The sequence below is a fragment of the Hemicordylus capensis genome, chromosome 1 (assembly GCF_027244095.1).
Source record: "Hemicordylus capensis ecotype Gifberg chromosome 1, rHemCap1.1.pri, whole genome shotgun sequence".
Taxonomy (NCBI): Eukaryota; Metazoa; Chordata; class Lepidosauria; order Squamata; family Cordylidae; genus Hemicordylus; species Hemicordylus capensis.
Window position 1 is genome coordinate 142368844 of NC_069657.1, and position 22619 is coordinate 142391462.

The 22619-nt window shown below is 48.4% G+C and overlaps 1 protein-coding gene and 1 pseudogene across 5 annotated transcripts in view; both read left to right on the plus strand.

Annotated features, from left to right (window-relative positions):
• Positions 1–15027, plus strand: part of PITPNM1 (phosphatidylinositol transfer protein membrane associated 1) — a 43236-nt gene extending 28209 nt beyond the window's left edge. For all 5 annotated transcript variants that reach the window (XM_053259520.1, XM_053259530.1, XM_053259547.1 and 2 more), the window contains 6 exons: positions 6005–6121; positions 7790–7938; positions 8297–8446; positions 10908–11091; positions 13554–13682; positions 13816–15027. In XM_053259520.1, the coding sequence (XP_053115495.1) occupies positions 6005–6121; positions 7790–7938; positions 8297–8446; positions 10908–11091; positions 13554–13682; positions 13816–14070 (984 nt within the window). In that variant the 3' untranslated portion in view covers positions 14071–15027. The remainder of the gene's footprint in view (positions 1–6004; positions 6122–7789; positions 7939–8296; positions 8447–10907; positions 11092–13553; positions 13683–13815) is intronic.
• A 1357-nt stretch (positions 15028–16384) lies between these two features.
• On the plus strand, positions 16385–17333 carry LOC128325271 (NADH-ubiquinone oxidoreductase chain 5-like; annotated as a pseudogene).
• Positions 17334–22619: the final 5286 nt, after the last annotated feature.

Below are 22619 nucleotides of genomic sequence, written 5' to 3' on the forward strand. Positions count from 1 at the left end.
CCTTTCCCTAGCAGTTGGGCGTGCAGGAGGAGGACTGCCTCAGCAAGTACTGGGGCCGCGCCGAAAGGAACGTCAGCAGGAGTGGCCGCCCCAGAGCCCGTCGGAATCAGACGAAGAGGACATGCAGGATGATGAGGCAGGCGGTGCTGGGCCCGTGGACAGGGCGTTGGAGCACCCAGAAGGCCATGAACAGCTCCCCCTGGGTGAGATCGGGACTTGCTCAGGGGGGTGAGAAGGCGGGTGCAGATGCCCCCTATGTGGCCCCTCCCTCAGGGCCTACTCCTACAGGGAATGTGGGGGTTCCCCCCGATGCTGCCACTGTAAAGGGCTGGATTCAGGAGGCCGTTCAGGTCTCATTGGCAGCGGCACTTAAAGCGCGGAAGCCTGCAAGGCATTGCAAGGCAGGCTGTGATCCATGTGTCGTCCTCAGACTCTCAGGAGGAGACGGTGCCCGCTAAGCAGCCCAGGGTGGCTATACGCCAGGACTCAGGGTATATATGCCCAGGGGTAGGGAGAGGTCTTCAGACGAGTCAGGAGAGGACTCCCCAGATTTATTGTGACCCAGGGGCAGTGGGTTGGAGACATTGCTGGGCAACCCAGACAAGGGGCCCTCCTTCTCGGAAGAAGGGGAGATTATTGAGGACTCTGCAGCAAACTTACACAGTCAGAGGCTCTCTCTTATGGAGGATTTTCAGCCACTAATTAACCAGGCTATTGCTGCGCTTGATCTGAAGCCAGTTACAGAGGAACAGGTCTCTCCTGTGTCCAAGGGCTCCTTGGTGCTGCCTAAGGCTAAGGTACCGCAGATTAAATCAGTGATACCTGAGGGCTTTACTAATACCATCAAGGAGGAATGGGCAGCTATTGCGACTCCCAAAGCGTATGTTGGCATTGGCTAGCAAATTGTACAACTTTGAGGAGGAGACTGGACTTGCTGAAGGTGCCACTTACGGATGCTCACTTCAGGGCCCTACTTAGTAGCATAGTGGTACCCAAGGATGGGGACTCCTTTTTTAAGGAGCCAGGAGACAGAAAAGCAGAATCTGCACTGCGCAGGGCCCACGAGGCTTCAGCAATGGCCATCAGAGCTGACACCACAGCATCCTTGGTGTCTAGAGCATCGGTCTTGTGGATCGACGAGTTACCCAATGAGCCTCCCGCTGATCAATCTAAGATGCGGTGTAAGCTACTTCGTCTGCAGAGGGCGGCTGCCTTTTCAGTGGATGCTACTCTGGACAGTGTTTAATTCTCGGCACGTGCGGTCAGTGCAGGTGTTCTGGCAAGACGCAACATATGGCTGAAATATTGGAAAGTTGATAATACGTCTAGGGCTAATTTAGCTGCTGTTCCCTATGCTGGGGGGAAGCTAATTGGGGATGAGGCCCTGAAAGAGGTCCTCATTGGAACTAAGGATAAGTGCAGGGCTCTGCCATCAGCCCCTAGGAAGGAGGACAAGAGTTTTAATTGTAGACCGACGCAAACCTTCAGGGCATTTAGACCTCAGTTTTGTCAGAGGGAGCCTTTTAGGCCTTTTCGATCGCAGTGGAACAGATCCAGAGGCCAAGGCAGGCAAGGGTTCAATCAGCAGAACCGTCAGTCTTTCAGAAACCAGCAGTGGGACCCCAAGCAGCAGTCTTGATTCCCACTCAGGCAAAGTGGGGGCCCGCCATTTGACCCGTTTGGAAAGACTCTATCAACGACAGGTGGGTGCTTTCCATTATCCTACATGGGTACAAAGTGGAGCTGGCCAGCCCCCCAGGAAACAGATTTCTCCTTACCCCTAGATCCAGGAAACCGGAAAAGCACAAGGGGTTGTCCATGGCCATTCAGTATCTGGTGGCTATAGGGGCCATAGAGGAGGTCCCACCTCTTCAGAGAGGCAAGGGCATCTATTCTGTGATTTTTATGGTACCAAAAAAGGGCGGATCGGCCAGGGCAGTTCTCAACCTACACCCAGTCAACCGCTTTGTGATAAAAAGGAGGTTCAGGATGGAAACCCTTTGTACCATCTCAGAGGCATTGCAGATGGGGGACTACATGGCTTCAATAGATCTCCAGGAGGCCTATTTACACATCCCCATTCATCCACTCAGTCGACATATACTCCGCGTCTGCTACATGGGGAGGCATTATCAGTACAGAGCCCTTCCTTTCGGTCTCTCATCAGCCCCCTGAGTTTTTACGAAGGTTCTAATCCGCTAGTGGCCACTTTATGCACCAAGGGGGTCCACCTGTATTGTTACCTCGACAACTTGCTCATCCATGCGAGTTCGAAAGGGGCAGTTCGGTTGGCTCTGTCCAGAACAATGTCTGTGTTATGTGCCCATGGGTTTTTGATAAATGTGGGCAAGAGTCACCTGACGCCCACACAGAGCCTTCGTCACCTGGGCATGGTGATGGACACCTCAGTAGGCAAACTGTTTCTGCCACAGGATCGGATGGAGGTCTTATCGTCACTGGCTCGTGTGATCGCTTCGAGACCGCGGGCCAGCCTTCTCAATCTAGCAATGTTGTTGGGTCTCATGGTGGCGGCTATGGACTCGGTGCCTTGGGCGAGGTTTCATCTACGCCAGTTACAGTGGGTTTTCCTCCCTTACCAGCACAGGATTGCTCTCAAGCGTGACAAGAGCATTCCTCTCTAGGTGTCTCTTCGCGAGTCGATTTGTTGGACGGCCCGGGGAACCTAGACAAGGGAAACCTGTTCATAGAACCCGAGAGAGTGATGATCACGACGGACGCCAGCCTATCGGGCTGGGGGGCTCACTGTTGGAACAGTTCTGCCCAGGGGCTTTGGTCGGTGGAGGAGTCGCTCCATAGCATAAACTGGCTTGAGCTGCGGGCTGTCTTTCTGGCCCTAAAAGCCTTCACACCCTTGGTGAAGGGAAGGAACATCTTAGTGTGTACAGACAACATCTCAACCAAGGCACACATAAACAGGCAAGGGGGAGAAAAAGTCAAGATCTCTTTTCCTTCAGTCTGTGGAGTTGTTGGATTGGGCGGAGAACAACTTAATATCCATTCTGGGCCATCATGTAAACGGAATTTCCAACGTTCTGGCAGATTGGCTAAGACGGCAGGAGATCCAGCCGGCAGAATGGTGTCTGCACCCTCAAGTATTTTGGTGGCTGACAGAGTGGCTGGGGTGTCCCCAGATAGACTTGTTTGCATATCCTCAGAACGGCAAGATTCAGAGGTTTTATTCACGTTTTCCGACGTTGGGGGCAGAAGAGACGGATGCGCTATCGGTCCCATGGCCTCCGTGTCTGCTGTATGCATTTCCTTCAGTGCCGCTGTTCTCCCATTGCATCAGGAAGCTGCAAGGGTCACTGGCATCCCTGATATTGATTGCGCCTTTTTGGCCCAGAGGGCCTTGGTTTTCCGAGATCATCGACTTGACCGTAGGTCATCCACTCAGATTGCCAGACATCCAGATCTGCTGTGTCAAGGTCCGATTTACCATCCTTGCGTCTAGAAAGTGTTCAGCCAACAAGATTTACCAATCGACTTGGCGTAGTTTTCTGCGTTGGACAGCAAAGCGCTCCCTGAAGCTGGACAAGTGCAGGTCGAGGGAATTACTAGGTTTTCTTCAGGATGGCCTTGCGCTTGGTCTGAAACCCAACACGCTTAAACGCCAGGCGGCGTGCTTGATCCAGATGTTGCTTCCTCATCAGCGTTCATTCAGGCACGGCACCCTCTTCTACGCAAGTTCTTGAGGGGGGCAGCTTTGTTGTCTCCACCGGTCTGCCATCGTTTTCCGTCATAGGATTTGCATATTGTGTTGCGGGGTCTGCAGTTTCCGCCATTTGAACCACTTTGATCTGTGTCATTGCAGATTTTGTCCTGGAAGGTGGCCTTTTTAGTAGCTGTAACATCGGCCAGGAGGGTTTCTGAATTGCAGGCTCTGTCAGTTAAGAGTAATTTGTGTATTTTCTCTAAGGACTCTGTGAGACTTATCCCGGATCCTTCGTTTATCCCTAAGGTAAAGTCTCAGTTTAATCGTGAGGCGGACATTTAATTACCTTCTTTTTGTCCGGATGCTCGTCACCCTGCAGAGAAGGAGAGGCACCGCCTGGATGTCAGGCGGGTGTTGAAGATATATATTGACAGGACGCAGGCTTTTCGTAAGTCAGATGCTCTTTTTGTGGCCTTTAAGGCTTCTAAGATGGGATGCAAGGTCTCTACAGCCATTATCGCTCGATGGGTCCATTCATGCATTACGGTGTTGTATGAAGCCCAGAAACTTCCGGTGCCTGGCCAGATTACGGCACACTCAACTACATCGGCAGCCACTTCCGCTGCGTTATCTTCACCGGCATCCCTTGAAGAGATTTGCAAGGCAGCTACTTTGTCGTTGCCTTTTACATTTTCAAGGCATTACAAGTGGGATGAACATGAAGCTGCCAGAGCGGCATTTGGTCGGAGGGTCCTGCAACGGGTCCTTCTGGCTCAGTAGCTCCAGCTTGGGTATTTTCCCTCCCGTGGTTGGTGCTGTGGTATGTCCCAAGCTTGGGTGACCTCCTACACCAGCCGAGAAAGGTACGTTGGTACTCACCATGAAGGTGTCTTCTGGCTGGTGTAGAAGAGGTCACCCACGGCCCGCCCGGGTTGTGTTGGCTGGAGCTGATGATCTGGTTGTAGGGGGACAGTTTTTCTGTCTTTCTCTGCATTATTGTTTGTATATTGTTGTATATTCTCTGTTGTGTTCTGTGGTTTTCATTCCGTAGCTTGAGCTGTTTTAAGCACTGAGGAGATCCGCCCACATGCACTGGGTTAAGGATCTTCAAGTATGACTACTTCCTGCCTTTTGGAGCATGTGGGGGGATGTAATCCCAAGCTTGGGTGACCTCTTCTACACCAGCCAGAAGACACCTTCACGGTGAGTACCAATGTACCTTTCTCTATACTAATGAATGCATGTAAAAGTTGAAGGCTATTGTTTCCTGGCTCTGTGGAATGTGGCTGCAGCAGGCACCTTCCTAGCTAATATGGGGATAAGGTGGCTGTGGGTAGGCTACATTGGACTTCGTGTGGCAGGGGAATAATAGCAGCTCAAGGCTATGTGTGTCATGAAGCTAAATATAAGGATTTAGAGATGATTTGTGGTGTGCATTCGGCATATGCAAATATAGCTTCCTTCGGGCCTCTTTCGCTTGTGATAATGTTGAAGGTACGACAACCCCTGCTAACTGGGCAAAGAGGCACCTTTTACCGTGGTGATCCTCTTTATATTTAGCAGCGGGAGAGTAACTGGCCCTATCCACCCACAGCACAGTACCTCCGGTGACTGTTGCTGGTGTCTATCTTATGTTTCTTTTTAGATTGTGAGCCCTTTGGGGACAGGGTTCCATTTTATTTGTTTGTTATTTCTCTGTGTAAACCACCCTGAGCCATTTTTGAAGGGCAGTATGGAAATTGAATTAATAATAATAATAATAATAATAATAATAATAATAATAATAAAAATAAATAAATAAATAAATAATTTGGATCAAAAAACAAAAACATTTGATGGAGTGCCATCAAAATTCTGGGATCTTTTCCTCACACAGAAAGGGGGTTTCTGCCTTCCCTTGTACAGTCCCCCACTTTTTAAAATGGAAATATCAACACAAAGTAAGAAAGCCCTATAGTTTTTTTGTGGTTGCTGGTTCTTATAAATGCGCCTCAACATAACCAAGCAGACACTGAAGCCAAGGAAAAAGGCTTGGTTAATTCCAAATGGAAGGCATTTTGCATTTGCATTTCTGATTCAGCATGGAGAGAGGATGCATTTATAGGAGCAGGTGGCCACTGGTATAATATATGGATATCTCCTCATAGGATGAGATTTCCCTCCAAAAAAAAAAAAGCATGCTCTCTCCATACGTTTTACATCATGAGTGGAATAGTTGTATTCTCTAGCCAGCTCTGATGCCACTGTTCTGTGGGCAGATCCAATTTGTGTGTGTGTTTTCCCCTTTGGTTCAGTGAATATAACAAAAGCTGCTGGCGCTTTGCTTTCCAGAATGTCACTGCGAACCACCGGGCCAGTGATGTTGTTGTGTGCGAAGGGAGATCTCAGGTCCTCAATGGGCGCTTCATGTACGGGCCATTGGATGTAGTGACTCTGACTGGGGAAAAGGTAATAGAAGGCTTCGGTAATGTCGAGGGCTGGAGTGTCTGAACTTGGGCAGGTGTACAGGCATATGGCCCTGGGGTGGATCTGAGCAAGCAGCATTGTTTGCCAGGACATCTCTCAGGCAGATGTTTGTGCACAAGTTCTGTTAGAAAATGGCTGGCATGATGAGCAGCCCTACTAGGGGTGTGCACGGAACCGCCAACTGCGGTCCGGCAGTGGGGTGGGGGGGTTTACTTACCCCTCTCGCCACTTTCCCACTCTGGCGCCCGTAATCCGTAGAGTAATTGGGGCGGCAGGACACCTCCCTGCCGCCCCTTCCCCGACGTTGCTTGAAATCCCAGGAGTCCTTTGCGTGCGCGCGCACGTCACAGAGACGAGCGCGCGCACATCTTTACTCTACGGATTACGGGCGCCAGAGCGGGAAAGCGGCGGGAGGGGTAAGTAAACCCTCCCGCCGCTCTTAAAGGGATCCCCCCACCCGAACCGGACCGCCCAGGTCCGAACCGGTCGGGAGGCTATTTTAATGGCCTCCGGACCGGTCCGGGCCCATCCCTAAGCCCTGCATCAGGGCTAGGGACCCACTGGGCTTGCTGCACAACTTGAAAGGCAGCTCCAACAGTGTGGTGTGACAGGGTAGCTGGAGAACGACTTAAAACCTCTTTTGGGCAGCCATACAGGCCTGAAGGAGTACTGCGGGGCTGCCTGAATGCTGTTGTAAGTCACTCTGCAGCTGCCCTTTCACACTACACTGTTAGAGCTGCCTTTCAAGTTGTGTAGCAACCCCAATGGGTCCCTAGCAGCGATGTCGGGGCTGCCTGTCATGTCAGTAATACAAAGAGCTGAACCTGGTGGTGTAGCTGCCCCCGCGGCTTTTCCCCCCTTAAGTGGCCGTTCTGCTTTATCGCACAGTTGCTGTCAGAGTCAAGAGGGGAAGGGCTTTGCTAGGGGCTGATGGGGAGGATGGGAGTAAGAACGGCAGCTGGGAGTAAGAAGGGCCAAACTGAGCACAGAGTAGGTGAGGAGACTGGCAACACATCTAGTTCTTGCATTCTGAGTGACCAGGGGAGCTGGCCAGGGTCCCAGTGCTGTCACGGGACCTGTTCCATAACCTCTCTCACTTCTCAGCTTCTCTCCAGTTGCCAGCTTTTCATTTCCCCCTCACGTATTTCAAAACTGCACTTAGGGAAGTCACAGTAAGAACACAGTTGGAGGGGAAAACAAGAGCAGGCCACAGAGGTGAAAACAGGCTAGGAGAGCAGATAGTGGTCATGGGGCAGGGATTGGGCAGTGGAGGGGGGCAGGAGAAAGAAGAATTTATTTGCCAGAAGGAAAATGGAGCATGCATGGGTGGGAGGATGTCACAAAAGGCCCTTAATGAGACAGAGTGGAAATTTCCTCTGAGGGTTAAAGAGGTAGAGGAAAAGGGAAGTGGAGAGAGAGAGGGAGAGAATGTGTGTACAAAATGAAAGGTGGAATGGTCAAATGGAGTGTGTGAGAAGATGGATGTGAATAGAACACTGAATAACGCAATGCTGAGACCTAAAGGGGGTTGTCATACCTCTCCCCTGGCAGTTCTATCACTGGACCAGGGCCCTGAGAGATTTGAGGTGGGATATGCAATAGGCAAGTGCAATAGAATGAGCAGTGCTGGTGTGCTTGCTCTCTTCACAGGTGGATATCTACATCATGGCACAACCCCTGTCAGGGAAATGGGTGCACTATGGCACAGAGGTGACAAGTGGCAGCGGGAGACTCTCCTACACCCTCCCTGAGGAGAAGATGCTGGGCATCGGCATGTACCCTGTCCGTATGGTAGTGAGGTGGGTGCATGATAGAGCCGGTCCTGCAGTTAACCTTCTGAGCAGCTTCACCAAGGCTGGGCATGCTTGAGACTGTAACACGCTGGGCCTGAGCAGACCATAATTGTCCTTGATATAGACCGATTACACCATTTGTAGTGCTGCCAATAAACCATAATTGAATTGATTGGTTAATCCCTTTTCTTAGTTTCTGACAGCTGTAGGGTGGGGGTCCGTCACCCTTCTGGTGTCACTAGGCATTGGCTCTTTAACTTTCTTGGCCATGCATTGCTTATATTGAAATGGTAGGAATATCTACAGGCAGGCATGTGCAGATGTTGTGAATGGCTGGCCTGATTTTGTTTATTTCTCTCCACAGAGGGGATCATACCTATGCTGAGTGCTTTCTCACTGTGGTAGCCAAGTCCACACCTTGTGTGGTCTTTAGTATTGATGGCTCCTTCACAGCCAGTGTCTCCATTATGGGCAGTGACCCCAAAGTGCGTGCTGGTGCTGTTGACGTGGTGAGGTAGGTAATCACCCCGCTAGGGGACCCCACATACCTTCCTGGCTTGGTGGACAACGTTCCCCTTTCTTAGTGGCTCCAAAGTCTGTGCCAGGAATGTTAAGAGAGATATGATGACGATTTCTAGGCTGTTCTTCAGAGAAACTGGGATACAGTCAAGACTAAACAAATATAATGACAGAATAAGACAAATAGCAAAATTGAAAATGGTAGTATAATCACTAAAAAATTGATTAAACAGTGGAGATTAAAATCAGCTTTAATGAAGTTTTGAAAAGCTTGGGCACATAAAACTTCGCCTAGTACCAGATAGAGAGAACGGCTCCCACCAGGTGAACAACCCTAGGGAAGCCATTCTAAAGTTGGGGTGCTATAAACAAAAAGGACTAGGGATGTGCACGAACCTGTTCAGAGGCCCTTTTACACGCCTCTGAACAGGTTTGAACACTGGGTGGGTTCGAGGTTTGAAGGCGGTGTGTGTCTCACTTTAAGGGCAGGGGAGGGTACACTGCCACCCCAAAGGCTTTTACCAAAACTGAGTGCCGGCGGGGGGAAGGGTAAGTGCACCCTTCTCCGCCCTTAAAGCGAGACCTCCCAGCCCCCACCTGGTTCCATGCACATCCCTAAAAAGTACCTCTCTGTGGCTACCACCCACCTGGCTTCAAATAGTAGAGAGACTCGGAGGCAAGCCTGAGATGATGAATGGAGTATCCAGGAAGGTGTGTAGTGTGGAAGGCGATCTCTCCGTTGTCATCACAATGATGATCTCTTGACAACTCTGTTTACTGATGGACATTCCTGCAAATTTATCTTTCTCCCAGCTACCAAAATTGTTGAGATATGTATTGGGAATGAGAACATACAACTTAGTTAGAAACCAAGCTTCCTGAAATTCATGTTCCACAAGCCTACTTTTAGTCTGCATAGTGGAGGTACAGTTTTCCCCCCAAAGATGTGGAAATGTTTGGTTTTTTTTAATTCAGCTATATAAGAGTAAAAAGTCTCCTTGAAGAACCGATTGCAGCAGCAATTCTACTGTTTACCTTCCTTCTGTTCTACTTAGCTGTTTCCCCACTTCCTTTTTTTCTCAGTGCCAGATGTCACCAGAATTGGCTCTCAGAAAGAAACTTTTGTCAAACCACCTGAATTTTATCTTGACTGTGTGAGATTCACATTGGGTTAACAATATTGTTATAAACCTTGCTGTTCTTTTTATGAAAAGTGTTACAAATATCTCTCTCTCTCTCTCTCTCTCTCTCTGTGTGTGTGTGTGCTTTGTCGTATAGGACTGATATTTGAAGGTTAAGCGATTCCTGTGGATCACACTGGATCCATGTCAACAATATGCATTTGTTACAGAACAGCCCCTCATTCTGACTCACTTGATTTTTAGAAAAGACTAGCCAACCTGTACAGATCATCTGTACGCTCTTTGGGGCCTGCTGTTCTCCCCCCCCCCCGCCCCACTCTCCCTTGCCCTCCCTCCCCCCTGCCCCCTCTCTTGCCCCATTCTCTCTTGCCCCACTCCCCCTCCATTCTGCAGCACTCTCTCTTGCTCTACTCCCCCTCCTTCCTGCTGCCACAGCCAGGTCCTTCTTACCGGGGCGGCGGGGGGCCAAAAAGCGTCCCACCGCAGCCAGTCCTTCTCTCGGGCAGCAAACTGGGAAGTCCCGCCACCCGTTTCCCTCCCACCCCGGCCTCCAGTGGGCGCTGGGGCTGTGCCCTGCCACCCGTTACCTTTCGCTGGTGCCTCCTCTCCCCTTGCCTGGGCCTGGCCATCCTGCCACTGCCTCTTGCTCCGCCAAGTCGTGCCACTGCCACCACTTCAAAACCCAGGACAGCCTGGCCTGCCTAGGCCAGGCCGTCCCGCCGCCTCTGCCTCCCAACGGCCAGCTGAGGCCATCTCCTCTGGCCATTTTGTGGCCCGCTGCCGCCTCCATTTTTTCTTTCCCCTCAACTCTCGCTAGGCCCAAGGCCGGAACTCGCAATGCGTCGCAAGAGTTCCGCCGCCAAATTCAGGACACACACCGGCTAAGAGAATTAATTATATAGAAGATTAGGCAAATCATGGAGGATAGGTCTGTCAGTAACTGAGAACCATAAGAACTAGATGAAATCTCCATGTTTAGAGGCAGTTCAGCACAGGAGATGGCCACCACCATCATGCCCTGTTTGTGTGAACATGCCAGGGGCATCTGCAGGATCACTGTTGAAGAGAAAATGTTGAACAGAATGGAACTTTGGCCAGATTCAGCAAGGCAATTTTTATTTTATTTCAGCTTGTAAGGAGCAGTGGTATAAATAATGTTTTTATGTTCTAAGTGACCTTGTCTACAATCTCTTGGTCCGCATCTCTCTCAGCTTAATCCTCTGCTGCAGTTGTTACAGTCCTGCACCCCAGAGAGCGAGCATTCTGAATGAGTGACCCATCCAGTTTCATAAATAATTTTCCCTATGTCTTTAGGCATTGGCAGGATTCTGGATACATGATCATCTACGTGACTGGGCGCCCAGACATGCAGAAGCACCGTGTGGTAGCCTGGCTTACACAGCATAACTTTCCTCATGGCATTGTTTCTTTCTGTGATGGCTTGACACATGACCCCCTGCGCCAGAAAGCTGTCTTTCTACAGGGCCTGCAGCAAGAGGTACGTAAGCACTCGCCAGAGGCAAACAAACTGTTTGGGGAAGGACTGTAGTGCAATTGGATACCTGGAACAGGGAACTTACCATGGCAGTAGACATGGTCGCTCCTAAGCGTCCTCTTCGACCTGCTTCAAAATCAGCTCCATGATATACAGAAGAGCTATGGGAGCTGAAGCAGCAAAGTAGATGATTGGAGCGCAAATGGGGGAGGGCTTCTCTTGAATTAGATAAGACACAGCATAGAGCCCATTTGAAGGCCTATGCTGTGGCAATATGTGCAGCAAGGAATAGATTTTATTCTGCGCATATTGTGTCTGCAAGGTCTCGTCCAGTAGAGCTGTTCCAGATTGTTAGGGGCTTAATTCAAGCCCCTTCTTGGTTGCTGTTGCCAGGGACATCTCATGGGTTATCCCCTCCCACTAGCTCCAAGGCAGGACAGATCTGATTTGACAGAAGAAAGAACACACCCACTCGGGGCTGAGGGAGATAACCTCGCCCCAGTTCTTTCTGTCCTTGCTTAGCTCCAGGCAGCAGTTTTCTTTCTGTTTCAAATCTGTTCCCGGAAACAATGTCTCATCATGACGCATTCAATTATTTCTGCAGGGCCAGTTAGGGTGGTGTCCAGCAATCCCTCTTGCAAAATTAGATTGGATCAGTTTCAGTTTGTGACTCCTAAGGATGTGGACAAGCTGCTTGGAGTGGTATGGCCTACCACCTGTTCTTTGGATCCATGCCCAACATGGCTGATTTCATCTTGCAGGGAGATTGTTGGAGCTGGCCTAGTTGATATCATTAATATCTCAGTGAGGGAGGGCAGGATGCCACCTTGTTTGAAGGAGGCAGTGATTAGACCCCTTCTTAAGAACCCCACTCTGGATCCCCGGTCATGGATAATTATAGGCCAGTCTCCAACCTCCCATGGTTGAGTAAGATGATTGAGAGGGTGGCTGACCAGCTCCAATCAGTCTTGGAGGAAACTGATTATCTAGACCCATTTCAAACTGGCTTTAGGGCGGGTTATGGGGTTGAGACAGCCTTGTTCGACCTGATAGATGACCTTATCCAGAAAATTGAGAGGGAGTGTCACTGCTAGTTCTTTTGGATCTCTCAGCAGCTTTTGATACCATCATCTATGGTATCCTTCTGGATCGCCTGAGGGATTTGGAGATAGGAGGCACTGTTTTACAGTGGTTCCGCTCCTGTGTCTGGGGTAGATTTCAGGTGGTGGCACTTGGTGACAGTTGCACTTCAAAACAGTAGCTACTATATGGAGGTCCTCAGGGCTCCATTCTGTCACCAATACTTTTTAACATCTATGTAAAACTGCTGTGTGAAGTCGTCAGGGGATTTGGTGCCAGGTATTATCAATATGCTGATGACACCCAAATATATTTCTCCTTGTCATCAATATCAGGAAATGGCACTAGCCTCTTAAATGCCTGCCTAAAGGCAGTAATGGGTTGGATGAGAGATAATAAACTGAAGCTGAATCCAAGCAAGATGGAGGTGCTGTTGGGGGCCGTAATGTCCAAGATGAGATAGCACTTCATGTTCTGGATGAGGTTACACTTCCCCAGAAAGAACAGGTTCGTAGCTTGGGAGTGCTCTTGGACCCGGGTCTCATCCTGGTGTATCAGGTTGAGGCTGTCACTAGGAGCACTTTTTACCAGCTAGGATTGATCCGACAACTCTTCCATTTCCTTGAGGAGAATGACCTGAAAACAGTGGTGCACCGACTAGTAAGTTCCAGGTTGGACTACTGCACTGTGCTCTATGTAGGGCTACCTCTGTACATAGTTTGGAAACTTCAGATAGTTCAAAATGCGGCAGCCAGATTGGTCTCTGGGGTATCCCAGAGAGACCAAATTATACCTGTTCTTAAACAGTTGCACTGACTGCCGATATGTTTCTGGGCAAAGTTCAATGTGCTAGTTATTACCTCTAAAGCCCTGAATGGCTTTGGTCCGGGTTACCTGAGAAAGCACCTTTTTCTACAAGAGCCTCACCACTCATTAAGATTGTCAGGAGGGGTCTGTCTTTGGGTGCCACCAGTTCATCTGGTGGCAACCTGGGATCAGGCCTTCTAAGCTGTTGTCCCTATGTTGTGAAACGTGCTCCCCATGGATATAAGAGGATTATTTTCCTTGGAGGCTTTCAGGAGAGCCTTAGCCTGGCTTTTAATGATATTTAGTTTTAGTTTTAATTTTAATTAGTTTTAATGTTTAATGGTTTAAATGTTTTCTGATTATAATTATTTTATTGTGTGTGTTTTTTGTGTAAACTATCCTGACCTATTTTAGGAAGAGTGGTATATAAATCAAATAAATAAATAACAAATACATAAATAAAACTGGGAGAGAGATGTGGAAAAATGGTGCATGTGGGGAAAGCTGAAAGAGCATCACAGGAAAATGGAGAAGGGAGTGGGAGGGAAATCACTGGTGTTTTCATCCATTTATTGCAGGCAGAAGTCACCATTGTGGCTGGATATGGATCTACAAAGGATATATCTGTCTACAGCTCCTTGGGACTCCCCCAGTCACAAATCTATATTGTGGGCCGGGCTGTGAAAAAACTGCAAAGCCAATGCCAGGTAGGGAACCTTGTTGTATAAGGGGCTGCAGTTCTGTAGCACAGACCATCGGGCCCACCATGTCAGTGACTCATCACAAAGTGGAGCTGAAGGATGGAGCAAAAGTCAACCGCTTTCATCTCTCTCTCTACAGTTCCTATCGGAGGGCTACGTAGCACACCTGGCCCAGCTGGAAGCGGCATCCCTTGCCCACTCGCCAAAAGGAACGACGAGGCCCACATTAGGCAAAGGCAGTTATGGCTGCCCTGCTCCCGTTGACTTCCTGCGCAAGCAGAGCCAGCTGTTGCGCTCGCGGGGCCAGAGCCAGGCTGAACGGGAGGCGTCAGGGGGCATCCAGCCTCGAGCCAAGACACGCAGCATTAGCCTCAAGTTGGACAGTGAGGAGTGAAGCCCCAGCGGGAAGCTCTCTGCATTTTCAAAATTATTGTGGCTGGTGGCATGACCGGGCCTGTGAGAGGCTGCAGATGTGAGGAAAAAAGGAGCCAAGAACACCAGGCATGGAAAGAGAGAGAGAGAGTAGGGGAGAGATACAGAGAAACAGAAAGAGATGGCTCTGCCCAGCAGAAGCCACAAGCTGGCATACCGTGCCGGTAGGATAAGGAGGAGAATTTTTAATAGCGTTCCAGGGGTTGCTTCCATTCCCATCAGTTTCAACACCGTGATGTTCTGTTTGTGGTCCCCATTGATCCAAAGTCAGCCGATCTCCCTTAATTCATACCTGGGGACTGGGAGGGGACAGTGGAAGTGTTCATAATACCCTTACTTAAGCTGTGTTACTTCGTCTTTGAATTGACTGTTCACATTCCCACCCACCCCCAGTTTTCAGGTTTTTGAGTTCTTTAAAGACAATAATATCCCCGTTTCTCTGCCAAGTGAGGCAGTAGCTGATCCAACTCCCCTTGCTGAAAAATCAGAACAATTTTCCAGGTCTTCCCATATCCTCTGTGCTTTAAGTAGGGTGGGTGGTTAGGGGGATATAGACTTCAGGGCTTCCCCCTTTCTTCCTGCAAAGGCTGAGCAGCTTGCTCCCGCCTCTAGTGCAGTTCTCAATCCAGTCCTCCTGCCTGTGCTCTGGTCTTTGGCTGTCTGCATGATACTGCCCTCCTGTGAGTGTATTGTGTCCAATGTTGAAAGCACAGGATATTCAGGAATAAGGAGAAATCCATACTTCCTTTTTGACATGGGAGAAACCGATTTGAGGGTTTGGTATTTATTTCATTGTGTCAGAATTGTTGGGAGGCCGGGAGTACAATTCTGTTTTGGAGGATTTGTGGGGGGTTTACATTATCTTTAAATGTGTTACAAAACTGAAAAATAAATAAATAGTGGATGTATGCATCTTGAAGCAGCTGTTGAGGAATGCTTGAGGAGTTTAGTTCAGTACCCTTCTGAGAGTTTACACACATCATCAAGAGTTACACATGTGAGAGTTACACACAAGTTAAGGTACTGAGGGCTATCCTTTTCCTGATGGTGGGGAGAAAGAGATAAGACTCGTCTGAAGACCTAAATAGGGACACACTATCCCATACCAACCTTCTGCTGTGGACAAGACCTTGTTATGATGTTTGGGGTGGTGAGTGTACTCAAATTATTGGTGGACTGAAAAGAAAGAGCTAAGAGTAAAGGTAGTCATGCAAGGATCATTTGAAAATAAACTGGGGTCATTTTGCCCCCATTGCATGCATTGCCTGGGATTTAAATTCACGCCATATGCAAATGTCAGTTACATTTGGGATACATTTGTACCCTGGAGTGAGTTCTTAGTCACAGAAAATAAATTGTACCTAGCTATACTATAGGTATGTTGTGTAACAAAGTGCTTATCCACAGAAGTCAATGGAATGTTGTTACCAGGACTTCGAATGAGGGAAGAGCCCTAACGGCCCCCAGCGCACACAATGGTTTTCCTGATTTCAGCCCTTTGTCAAGGTCTCCTACAAGTCAATGTACCGCATTTCACTCTATTAACTTGTATGGAACAAGAGAAGTGCTGCAATCGAGAAAAGACTGAGGGACAGGGGCTACTGCTCCCCCACTCTCCAGCCCAGTCAACGACCTTGTCACCCTACCACCAACAATTCACCTAATCGGGGAACTCATGATCATCATATCCCTCTTCAATTGATCACCATTCACCATTATTATAACTGACATTGGCACCCTTATCACAGCTACCTACTTTGAGTTCATATTCTTAACTATCCAAAGAGGGGAAATGCCAACACATACTCGAGAACATCTACTAACAATACATATTCTTCCAGTACTTATATTAATTTCTAAACCCGACCTAATTTTTGGCTAACATTACAGTAGTTAGTATAGTTTAATTAAAACATTAGACTGTGGCTCGAAAAACAGAAACACAACCCTTCTTACAAACAGAGAGGTGTTCTGAACACAAAGAACATGCATAACCTCCTAGTACACACAACCATGGTAACAGTATTCTTAATTCTCCTCCTCCCAGTTATAACAGTGATCCCTACACCATGACAAAACCACATCTGAAACATAATCCATTAAAAAAACACTTGTCAAACTAACAAGCATTATTAGTTTAACCACATTGCTAATACTTAACTACTATGGAATTGAAGCTACAATCACCAATTTTAACTGAATAACCATTACAAACTAACAGTAACCTTAGCTTTATAACAGACCTATATTCTCCCCACATTTACCCCAATCGTCCTATGCATTACCTGGTCCTAGAATTTGCTGCCTGGTATATACATATAGACCTGAACATTAACAAGTTCTTCAAACATCTTTTCTTCTTATTAGCAATACTCACACTGGTAACAATATATTCCAATTTTTTATCAGATGAGGAGGAGTTGGAATCATATCATTTCTCCTAATTGGATGGTGATTTGCCCACGCAGATGCAAATTCTTCAGTACTACAAGCAGTTATCTATAACCGAATTGGTGACATTGGACTAATAACAATTTCATGATTAGCCATATACATATCCACTTGAGAAATCCATGAAGTCCTCTCTGAGCCAAATAAACTTCAAATACTCCCACTCTAAGGCCTACTATTAGCAGCAATAGGAAAATCAGCCCAAGTCACCCTCCATCCATGACTTCCTGCCACCATAGAAGGTCCAACCCCAGAATCCACTCTACTCTGTTCAAGCACCATAGTAGTAGCTGGCATTTTCTTACTAATCTGATGACACCTAGAAACAAATACAAAAATCTTAATGTACCTTTCCTTCAGCAAAATTACAACTTTATTCGCTGCCATCTGTGCCCTTACCCAAAATTAACATTTTAAAAATCATTACTTTATCAACATTAAGTCAACTAGGACTAATAATAGTAACTATTGAACTTAAACAACCACAATTGGGTTTCTTCCACATTTAAACTCACGCTTTCTTCAAAGCAATGCTATTTCTCTGCTCCAGCTCAATCATTCACAGCTCAATAGACAAACAAGACACCCAAAAAATAGGATTAAAAAACAACCCTTCCAATCACCACAACTTGCTTAACCATTGGCAATATTGCCATAATGGCAACCCATTTCTTTAGGTAGATTTAAAAAAAAATTACTGAAACAAATAACTCCCATTTAAATGCCTGAGCCCTCTCACTCACGTTAATCGCAATCGCCCTAACAGCTGCTTAAGTAAAGTTGTGCCATCAAGTCAGTGTTGACTTCTGGCGACCACAGAGCCCCGTGGTTATCTTTGGTAGAATACAGGAGGGGTTTACCATTGCCATCTATCACGCAGTATGAGATGATGCCTTTCAGCATTTTCCTATATTGCTGCTGCCAGATATAGGTACCAGTGGGGATTTGAACCAGCAACCTCTTGCTCGCTAGGCAAGTTACTTCCCTGCTGCGCCATTAGGTGGCTGCTTACAACATAACTATTATTTTCTTTGTTCAAATAGGACCTGCAAGCTACACAACTGTTGCTCCAATAAATGAAAATAGTCCAACCTTAATCAACTGAATCCTTCGACTAGCAACAGGAAACATTGTAGTAGGCCTTCTAATTATCTCAACAACCCAAGCAATCAAAATTTTAACAATAACCATATCCCCAGTAACCAAAATTCTCCACAATAATTGTCATAATCTTAGGTCTGATTGCCATAGAGCTGGCAATTAAAACAGCCCTACTACAACACAAACATACTCTATAATTTCTCAAATCAACTTGGATTTTTCAACATGATCACCCATCAAAGCCACCCAAAAACAATACTCCTATTCGACAAAATCTATCACTGTCTTGTCCTCTCCGTCAACACTGCTTACATCCCTGTCCAGGCTGTTGGGCCTAATGGTGGCAACAATAGAAGTAGTCCCGTGGGCGAGGTTTCATCTGCGCCCCCTGCAGTGGTTCCTGCTTCCACATCAGCAGGCAATAGCGAAAAAGAAAAGGTTACGGTTGTGCCTTCCATCTCAGGTTCAAAGGTCGCTGTGTTGGTGGTTGAACCCATGCCACCTGTTCCAAGGGAGGGAGTTCCTGGACCCTCCAAATGTGTTGGTAACCACGGATGCGAGCGACAGGGGCTGGGGGGGCACACTGCCTACATCTCTCTGCTCAAGGTCGCTGGAACAAAGAAAAAAGTCTGCACAGCATAAATTGGAGAGAACTCAGGGTCATTCGCTTAGCTCTGGAGGCTTTCCAGCCTACCATTCGGGGTCATCATGTTGTCATAAGAACAGACAACATCACAGCAGAGGCCCACGTGAACCGTCAAGGAGGCACCCGTTCCCGGACCTTACATCAGGAGGCGACTCTACTTCTATCCTGGTCAGAGACAAACATCAAGTCTATCTCAGCTCATCATCTCAAGGGCGAACTGAACCAAGTAGCAGACTGGCTCAGCAGAGAAGATCTCCACCCGGGGGAATGGGGCCTGAATCCAAAGATATTCCAGCTGATCACGAGGCGAATGGGCATCCCGGTAATGGACTTGTTTGCAACTCCAAAAAACACACAACTAAAGCTGTTCATGTCCAGATTCCCCTCCAAGGGAGCATCAGCAGTAGACGCCCTATCGAGTCCATGGCCAAGAGGCCTCCTGTTTGCGTACTCGCCAACACCCCTGCTGGTCAGGGTACTCAGGAGGATACGCCTCTTGTGGGCCCGAGTAATGCTCATTGCACCGTTCTGCCCCAGACGGCCGTGGTTTCCAGAACTGGTGCATCTGTCCACAGAACCTCCTTGGGAGCTCCCTGTCAGCAGCGATCTCCTGTTTCAAGGGCCGGTTTGTCATCCAGATCCGAGTTGGTTAAGGCTGACCGCCTGGAGACTGAACAGGGATTGCTGAGTCAGTTCGGTTACTCACCAGAAGTGCTATGGACTATATTGGCATCGTGTAGACCAGAGTTTCTCAACCACCGGTCCGGGGACCGCTGCCAGTCCCCGAAGGGTTGAGCGCCGGTCCCTGACTGGGAGTCAACCCCCCCCCCAACAACTGCAATCAAGGCACTCACTTCCTCAATTTTGCACATGGTACGGAAGAGGAAGAGTATCACCTTCTTGTCCCTTGCCTCCACGTGCTGCTGTGATCTTCCTACAGCTATTTTATTCCCTATCTTTACAGCTTCAAACTGTATGCGGTGTGGAAGGTATGCCACCTGAAGGGCTGCCACTTGAAGGGCTGCTGGTTCTTGCATGCTCATTGTTTGCAGCCAAAGGTTGATTGATTGAAACCCAGCTGCCTATTGTGGTCGAGGCGCCTTGAGAGGGAACGCTGTTTCCCTCTTGCATCGGTGGGGTGTTGTGGTCCCTCTGCCCCCTGTAACCCCCTGGTCTGCACCGCCAGTGGAGGACGGCGGTCCCCTTTATGACCTCGCCGGGTGCGGGGGACAATCTCTGGCCGGGATCATGCCGCGGTGAGGGCTAAGCAGAGGAGGGAGGGAGGAGGGCCGCCTTGGCTCACCTCGCAGGTATGCGCGGGCAGCATGTGGGACCACGTGAGCTGCGTGGCCCCAAAGGCAGGCTGGTGTGATTGGCTCCCGCAGGGGAGTTGGGAGGGGGGCACAGAAGTGCACATTGTGAGAGAGGATGGGAAACACTTGCTACACTCTCGTGCGCAAGCACAGTGGCGGCAGCTCTTGGACCCAGGCGACCTTCCGAGTGCAGTCCGGTGCACCATTGCCTCACCCACCCTGAACAGTGCCTCGTCTCCCCAGCGAGGAAAATGAGGCATCTACCACTACAACGCCCCACACCCTCCGCCATCTCAGAATCACCCCCTTTCTTTTAATGCCAGGTCTCCACCGCTCTTCTTCACATTTTCTTTCACCATTAAAAAAAACCCCATTCCCAGCACCTGCCATGTAACGAATTTAACGAGTTTTGGAGGAGCTGCATGGGTTTCATTAGGTCCACCTAACAAAGTGCACATCTAAGAGCAGGATCCAGATCAAGTCAGGTGATCATGACCAAGCAGCATTGACACAAATGAGAGATGACGAAATTAATTTCAGTGGGTGGTCGTGACTAACGTTGTCTGGATCCTGCCCTGCGACTACACAACTCCTGCTAAAACTCCACCTCCATCATGAGAGGGTTAAACTGTAGATTTCCGGCTCTACTGAGCTTGCCCTGCTCTCCTCTCCTCACCTCCTTTTTGCTTTGCTTGACATCCAGCCTGATGAAGCATTTTGGGGGATTCAAAAGCTTGCTTGTGTGTTGTTTTCATTGCCCCCATGTAGCTTTTGAATTTTTCTAATGGCCCAACATCCCCTCTCCATTGAGTAATCACAAGCACCTCCACCCCCACCCCACACATACTGAAGACATACTGGAGACAAATTTGTTCACCCAGGCTTTTAGATTCAGGGGTTCTCAACCTTGGGTATCCAGACATTGGTGGACTTCTACTCCCATAATCCCCAGCCATAATGGCCAAATGCCATTGTGGTTGGGGGTTATGGGAGTTTAACTGAGGGACCCAAGGTTGAGAACCCCTAATATTCCATGTTTGCAAAAGATTCCAAATTTAATTATTTTAATGCTTATATTATTTTAATTGTAAACTGCCCAGAGATGCAAGTTTTGGGCAGTATAGAAGTCTGATAGATAGATAGATAGATAGATTTGAAACCCCTTTACTAACTGCCGGTCCGGGAAACTGCGCATGAAGAATGTAGCGGTCCTTGAAACTCTGCACGAAGAATTTAGCGGTCCTTGACTCCAAAAAGGTTGAGAAACACTGGTGTAGACCATCGACCAACCGAATTTACCAAAGTACCTGGTGAGCGTTCCTACACTGGTCCTCCCATCACTCCATTCCTAGGGGGACTGCCACTTTAAAACATTTATTACAGTTTTTGCAGGATGGTCTGGAGAAGGGCCTCAAGCCAAACACCTTGAAGCACCAGGCAACATCTTTGATAGGTCTCATATCTGGGTGCCCGCTTTCCTCCACCCAGTCCGATCCTCATCTGAAAAGATTCCTCAGGGGGGCTACCTTGATGTTCCGTCCCCCCCCGGTCGTCCATAGGTTTCCATCATGGAACCTACACGTAGTTCTTACAGCTCTCCAACATTCTCCTTTTGAACCAATTTCAACCATTCCGCTAAAAAACCTATCCTATAAACTGGCCTTCCTAGTGGCGATAACCTCGGCCAGACGAGTCTCAGAAATAAGGGCCCTATCAATTGGAAAATCCTTCTGCATTTTTCAAAAAGAGGCAGTACGACTTATTCCTGACCCCTTTGTTCAACCAAAGGTTTTATCTGTTTTCCATCAGTCCCAGGATGTTTACCTCCCCTCTTTTTGTCCTCACCCAGCCCATGAGAGGGAGAAGCTCTGGCACAAATTGGACGTGCGTAGGTGTTTGAATATGTACATTAAAAGGACTGCCCCTTTGCGCAAAACAGACGCTATGTTTGTATCGTACAATTCACGATCTATGGGCTCCGCCGTAACTTTAGCTATGATTGCCCGATGGATAAGGGAATGTATTTCAACAGTCTACAATACACAACACATGGCGCCCCCTTCTGATGTCACAGCACATTCTACCAGGGCAGCAGCAGCCATGGCGGCTTTTTCATCCCACGCACCAGTGCAAGATATATGCAGGGCTGCCACTTGGTCGGCTCCGTCGACGTTTACCAGGCACTATAAGATGGATACACATGCCACCATCCAGGTGGCTTTTGGCAGGAGGGTCCTTCAACGGGTCCTTCCACAGGAATAGGCAGGAGTGTTCCCGCCCAGGTTGGCCAAAGCTGTGGTATGTCCCATGAGATGTCCCTGGCAGCAAGAACCGAGAAAGGAGCGTTGGTTTCACTTACCGTGAAGGCTTCTTCTGGTTCTTGTTGACATCTCGACCCACCCAGGGGATGCTTCCTGCCTGTTCCTGTCAAATATGGAGGTGTTGCTAGGGGGTATTCCCTACTTATGCTAAAACCTTTGTTGGGTTCCTTTTTGTCAATACTCATGTTTGTCAGATATGGGTCTGTTACTATTCCTGTTGTCTGTAGTTTCTATGCTAAATGTATTTTTATCATGTGTGTATGACTATATCGCTCACGGGTCAGTTCGACCGAAAGAACTGGGACAGGGTTATCCCCAACAGCCCCGAGTGGGCGTGTCGTATCTGTTTTTCCAGTCAGATTATCTGTCCTGTCTCGGAGCTGGTGGAAAGGGATAACCGATGAGATGTCCCTGGCAACAAGAACCAGAAGAAGACTTCACGGTAAGTGAAACCAACGCTCCTATCTCCCGCGTAATATGAGATGATGCCTTGTAGCATCTTCCTCTATCGCTGCTGCCTGATATAGGTTTTTCCCATAGTCTGGGAAACATACCAGTGGGGATTTGAACCGGCAAGTTCTGGCTTGCTAATCAAGTCATTTTCCCACTGTGCCATTAGGTGGCTCAGAAGTGCTACGTCTGTACTTGCAGCTAAAGACTGGTTTAAGAGACACAGTTC